Source organism: Mus pahari, chromosome 9, assembly GCF_900095145.1.
Source record: "Mus pahari chromosome 9, PAHARI_EIJ_v1.1, whole genome shotgun sequence".
Taxonomy (NCBI): domain Eukaryota; kingdom Metazoa; phylum Chordata; class Mammalia; order Rodentia; family Muridae; genus Mus; species Mus pahari.
The window spans coordinates 25,268,909-25,275,033 of record NC_034598.1 but is presented as its reverse complement, the minus strand read 5'-3'; the positions used below and the strand labels follow the sequence as shown (position 1 = coordinate 25,275,033).

The 6,125-nt window shown below is 52.8% G+C and overlaps 1 protein-coding gene across 3 annotated transcripts in view; it reads right to left on the bottom strand.

Annotated features, from left to right (window-relative positions):
- Positions 1-4,270: 4,270 nt before the first annotated feature.
- Micu1 (mitochondrial calcium uptake 1) overlaps positions 4,271-6,125 on the bottom strand; it is a 154,835-nt gene continuing 152,980 nt past the window's right edge. For 2 of the 3 annotated variants that reach the window (XM_021204600.2, XM_029542289.1), the window contains one exon: positions 4,278-5,196. In XM_021204600.2, the coding sequence (XP_021060259.1) occupies positions 5,039-5,196 (158 nt within the window). In that variant the 3' untranslated portion in view covers positions 4,278-5,038. Of the gene's footprint in view, positions 5,197-6,125 lie in introns of all 3 variants that reach the window. The other variant, XM_021204602.1, reaches the window with a different exon arrangement.

The window sequence follows — 6,125 nt, the reverse complement described above, 5'->3', positions numbered from 1 at the left end:
AAAAAGAAAAAAGAAAAGAGGAAGAGAGGATTGGTGAGATGGCTCAGCATTTAAGAGCACTGCCTGCTCTTCCTGAAGGTCCTGAGTTCAAATCCCAGCAGCCACATGGTGGCCCACAACCACCTGTAATAAGATCTGACGCCCTCTTCTGGTGTGTCTGATGACAGCGACAGTGTACTTATTTATAATAATAAATTTTTGGGCAGGAGTGAGTAGGCCTACTGGAGAGAGAAGAGGTTCTAAATTGAATTCCCAACAACCACATGAAGGCTCACAACCATCTGTACAGCTACAGTGTACTCATATACATAAAATAAATAAATAAATAAATAAATAAATATTAAATAAATAATCTTTAAAAAAAAAAAAAAAAGAAAAAGGAATTAAACCTAAACTTCACAATGCAGGTGATGAATTTACTCCAAAGCATGCATGGGTAATAGGTGGATAGGTCATTGGATTTTTATCAACACTTTAGTTTTGGAGGCCATGAAGTCTAGGCTGGCTACGGAAGTGTGGTGGGTTCTTTGTAGACTGGACTCCTAGATATGGTGGCGGCACATCTGGATGCTGGAGAGAGACAGGCACATAGGCAGTCATCCTTCTACCAAACTTGGCTGTCTCCTGGCTGGCCTATCATATCTAATTCTTTTCTAAATTCAAAGTCCTTTGGTCTCAACCCATTTTGGTTTGTATTTGCTTGGCCCAGGCACTATTAAGAAGGTGTGGCCCTGTTGGAGTGGGTGTGTCACTGTGGGTGTGGGCTTTAAGACCCTCATCCTAGTTGCATGGAAGTCAGTATTCTGCTAGCAGCCTTCAGATGCAGATGTAGAACTCTCAGCTCCTCCTGCACCATGCCTGCCTGGATGCTGCCATGTTCCTGCCTTGATGATAATGGACTGAACCTCTGAACCTGTAAGCCAGCCCCAATTAAATGTTGTTCTTGTAAGACTTGCATTGGTCATGGTGTCTGTTCACTACAGTAAGACCCTAAGAGCAGCTCCACTATGCTGCCCATCAAGGTGTGAGGCCCATTCTCCCAAGTGCTGCAGCTAGTGAGGGGCTCTCCTGTACCCACACCTTTGGGCGGCTCACCAGTGTCTCCTCCATTAAGGCCAGTTCTATTGTGCTGCCCAGATGAAGTGCAGGGCCTGCCCTCCCACTTTCAGGCCAGCAGGCCAGCTCTTCCCACTACCACAGGCAGCAAGGGGAGGGTGAGGATGGGAAGGCTATCACTCTCGTGCCCTCTCTACCTTATGGAGGACAAGAGGTGGGGCCAGTTCTCCTACACTCATCCTCGGGGGCCAGCTCCACTGTGCTTCTATGGAGAGGCACAGGGTCCATTCTTCCAAGTGCTGCTTCAGGCAAGGGCCAGGGGCATTTCTCCTGAGTGCTGCATCCAGTCGGGGACTGGGGGGTGGGGTGGGGGGCGGGGACAGTTCTGCCCAGCCCCTGGACACCCACGTGGTCCCAGGTGGCCGCCTGGACCGGGGGCATCACCATAGTGGTAATGTGAGTCACGGACACCAACCCCTGCCACTGCATTGCTGTGGGACCCAGACATGGCCCTCAGCGGCAGCACGGGGTGGTGCTTTACCATGATCTCCTACTCCATCTTCCTTCACAAGGCTCAGGCCGTTCTGCTTCTCTTCCTCGCCCATCTGTCCATCACACAGGTGCACACTGTAGTGGCTCCCGCGGCAGGTGAGCCATGGGCTACCATGCTGTGTGGCGGAGGGTGGGTCTGTAGGCATCTTTACCTTCCCACACACCGTGTGGCATGGCAGGTCTCTGGGTGTCTCCTGAGCTTATTTTTAACTTCCGCTGTCATCAGCAGAGCCCAGCCCAGCCCTGGGAATATGTCCTTGCTTCTGACCTCCACTTTCTTTTTAAAATATTTATGCGCACGTTTCGCCTGCATATGTGTGTGTGACATGCATGCCTGGTGCCTTTGGAGCCTAAAAGGAGGGCTTCAGGTCCCCTGGAACTGTAGTTTTAGAGAGCTGCCGTGTAGTTGCTGGGTACTGAACCCAGATTCTTTTCCAGAACAAATGCTCTTGACTGCTAAGCTACTTCACCAGCCCCGACCTCCGTTCTGAAGAATGGCTTGTCTTCTGTCCCCGACTCTTCTCTCAGCTTTGCAGGGCCACCATGCCAGGACTAATAATGGAGATTTATAAGTTTTTCCTTAGTTGTGTTCTTTTTTTTGTGTGTGTGTGTGCTAGGGACCAAACTCGGGACAGCATGCATACTGAGGTCCTGCTGTCAGTGAGCTTCCCGCTGCCTCTGTATTACGGAGCACCCATTAGTATACTCAGTTCTGCGCACTCAAGTATGCTGGTGGTGGAACCCAGGGCCTCAGGCACGCTGACACAAAACTCTTCCACTGCACAACACTCCCAATCCCAAATGTCCACCACACGGATGGCTTCTGAGTTCCTTTGTATGGTAGTTATCTTCATTTCCACTCTTTCCCTTCGAGACAGAGTTTCGCCATCTAGTCTGGGTTGGCTTTGAACTCAAAATGATCCTTTTCCCAAAGCTGCATCCCTTCCCCACCCCGTTAGTTCTGAAATTACAGATGTGCTGCCAGCTACCACGCCTGCCACACTTGGCTCCCTGTTGTAATGCAGAATCACGCTCTAATCAATGTTAGGAACCCTGGACTCCAGTTTCCAGGATGGACCTGGCCTTTGCATCTGCATTCTGTTGCTCCTCAATCTTTGGACCCTTCTACTTAACTCACAGGCCTATTTAAAAAGACAAACATACCCCGAAGCACCCCCAAGCCCACTTCTTCTGCCGGCGGCGTGCGTGCGTGGGCTCACACGTAGGGATCAGATGGAAAGCTGTTTCACAGTACTGAGGAATCTGTTGCACCTTCCTGTTGTCCTCTTTACGGCGCATGCTCCTCAAAGACCTTGCTCAGAGCCTGGTCTACGGCTGCTGATCAGTGAAGGTGACATCGAATAGCTCGAAGAACATACATTTACTCATTAACATTCATGTTCTAAGTCCGAGAGCAATACACTATCTTCCCCTCTTTCACCTGCAGTTGGATCTTCTCATAGTTCCTGCTGCTATGCCTTTGGGCCACCCAGCCCTGATGGCAGGCTAGACTCCTGCACTGAGCAGTTCTGCCAGCAGGTGGCACTGGAAGTCCACAGCTGAGCCAGTCTGACTCCTGCCTGACTTTTCGGAGGATTCTCATGACCCCTGTGGGTTTGTGAGGTTTGCACCTTGGAGCCAGCACTAGCCTCCGTGGCCCATGAAGTCCCTTCTTAACTGTGTGGCAGCAGCCATTATCCATGTCGCTTCTTTCCCTAGAGTATGTGCTTCAGCCATAGCTGAAACAAGGTGGGGCACTAGAAGCAATTGAAATTTTTTTTTTTTAAATCATGGAGCATTCTTAAGTTGCCCTTAGCAACAGTTTCTAAGATTCCTTTTCTTGTCTCCTAGGATAACAGTGAACCTCGGGATAAGGAAGCCCAGCCACTCCCCTGAAGAGTTCTTGTAAGAAGTAAATGTCCTACCGAGCCAGTGTATGGCTTTCTGGAGAATGGGAATGGGGGAGAGGGTGAGCGAGGATTATTGGGACATATTTAAGACACACTTACAGTGCGCCGATGCCGCAGGCTTAGAGCACCCAGCACAGCAAAGCCTGCACTTAAGACTCCAGGCAGAGTGGCAGAGACGGGGCACCTACGAGGCACGAAGCAGCTGTGTCAGCAGAGTGCAAAGCTGGCCTCGTGGAAGGGAGGCCCTGAGGAAGTGTCCACCTCTGCTTTCCTGTGCAGGCATGGACAGAGGCCCCAGCTCTCCTGATGCCCAATAACCCCTGGCCGTGTTCTGAGTCAGGGTGGAGTGCCACGCTGAGGCAGAGACCGGAGGTTCTGGAGAGCTGAAGCAGAGGCTCATAGGAGGGAACTTCGGGCCCATTCAGCTCAATCTATCATTTCACAGATGAACGAACAGACGGGGAACTGAGTGGTGGAGCCGAGTCCAACAGACAACACTGTTGCTATGGTTCCAGAATGCACATCCAACATCCTGGATGCTCATGGGTCTGTGTCAGGGACTGTGTGTGACAGTCCCCCAGAAGCACCACTTCAAGGGTGGTGGCACGATGCCACCCTAACGTGCAAGCACCCTCGCCTTTTGTCCCTGCTTCAGGTTACAAGAGAAGTGGTCTCTGGCTAGAGCAGGGTCTGCTGCAGGGGACAAAACCAAGGGCCCAGAGGAAAGGCCTAAAAGAAAGGACACAGAGCTCTTGCGGGTATTTCCTGCAAAGTGTTATAATTAAAGTGATATTTTACGAGTGTCTTAGACAGAGGGCAGCTAGGACTCAGCTGGGTCTGGGCTCCGCAGGTCCATAGAGAGGGGGCAAGACACAGGAACAGGGACTCAGCCATTGCTCTAGTGAAGCAGAGTCTCAGAGGAGGCATCGCAGGGAGCCCAGGAAGAAACCCACAGAGCAGGGAGATTCTGGAGAGCGGCTCAAAGCGGCCACTTGGAAGGGAATTCTGCTGGGGGCCCAGGGCCTTCCCGGAGCCACTGGTGGCTGACACAGACCCTTCCTCTGGCCAGGCTTCCTGCCAGCTCAGGGTGCCAGGGTCGTCTGCATTATCATTTATCACACATTTCCTTTTGCCTGCCAGCGCATTTCCAAACTTGCAGCTTAAAAACAGAGAGAGGAAAATGGCAGGGAGTGTTCTTGCTACTATAAATCCACAGCGAGATGGCAGAGCAGAGCAGAGCAGCCTCCCTCCCGGGCTGCTCGGTGCTGGGAGGCCTGCACTGACCCACAGGGCACTTGCTAAGGGAGCTAACTAAGGTCTCTACTTTGAACCTTCCATCCGACTGCAGACTCGGAGCCTAGCAGAAAACTGACTGGACCAGGGAAGGGTGGAGAGGGAAGCCAGCTGAGCCAGAGGTTACTCCCAGAAAGATGGGGAGGTGGGCACCACTCCCGATGCATCAGCAGCACGAAGGGCCACTCCAGGGGTTGCAGGGCGCTAAGGTGCAGGAGGTGGGAATACTATTTGGGCAGAGCAAAGTCCCAGGCAGTTTCTTGGGCACATTTCCACATGGCCTGCATGAGGCGGGTGAAGCCCATGTCCTTGGGCTTCTCCAGGCCTCTCATCAGCCGCTGCTTCATGATGGAAACGAACTCCTTGTTGCTCAGCTCCCCATTGCCTGGAGGACGAGGAGACATGGAGGTGTAAGTGGGGGACTCTGGGACAAAAGCCACTGAGAAACTCCAGCCCCCACACCCTGTGGGCTCTGCAGCCCAGCACACACTCAGCAACTCTCAACCTTGGCTCAGGATGAACCACCCAGCTCCTTCCCTGTCTCCAAACACAGCCCACGGATGCTCTGAATAGAGCACAAGTCAGGTCTGGGTTGGAACAGAGATGGACGAGCCTTGTGCAATGGTCCCTGGAATAGTCCTGGGTTGCAGAAGAGACATCACAACAATGGGGCAAAGGAAGGACGCTGTGCCGCAGGGGAGTGGAGTGGAGAGGAGGCTGTGCTGCAGGGGAGGGGTGTGGAGAGAACGCTGTGCTGCAGCAGAGTGGTGTGGAGAGGACGCTGTGCTGCAGGGGAGCGGTGTGGAGAGGAGGCTGTGCTGCAGGGGAGCGGTGTGGAGAGGAGGCTGTGCTGCAGGGGAGTGGTGTGGAGAGGACGCTGTGCTGCAGGGGAGCGGTGTGGAGAGGATGCTGTGCTGCAGGGGATCGGTGTGGAGAGGACGTTGTGCTGCAGGGGAGCAGCGTGGAGAGGAGGCTGTGCTGCAGGGGAGCGGCATGGAGAGGAGGCTGTGTTGCAGGGGAGTGGCGTGGAGAGGACGCTGTGCTGCAGGGGAGTGGTGTGGCAAGTGTGGCTACTGTAGCACTTTCTGTAGCAAGGAATGAGGACTCCTGGGGTGTAGTGAGGCTCCAGTTCAATCTGCTTTTCCTCCTGGGAGGTGTCCCTGTTGCCCTTTACCTGGCCATCCTGCTCATCCTTAGCCTTAGGCCTGGAACCCTTGCTGGTCTGGGTTTATACATCCTTCTCAAGGTGGACTGCACCCTTTTCTTTTCTTTTTTTTTTTCATGAATCAGGACTTTTTTTTTTTTTTAAGATTT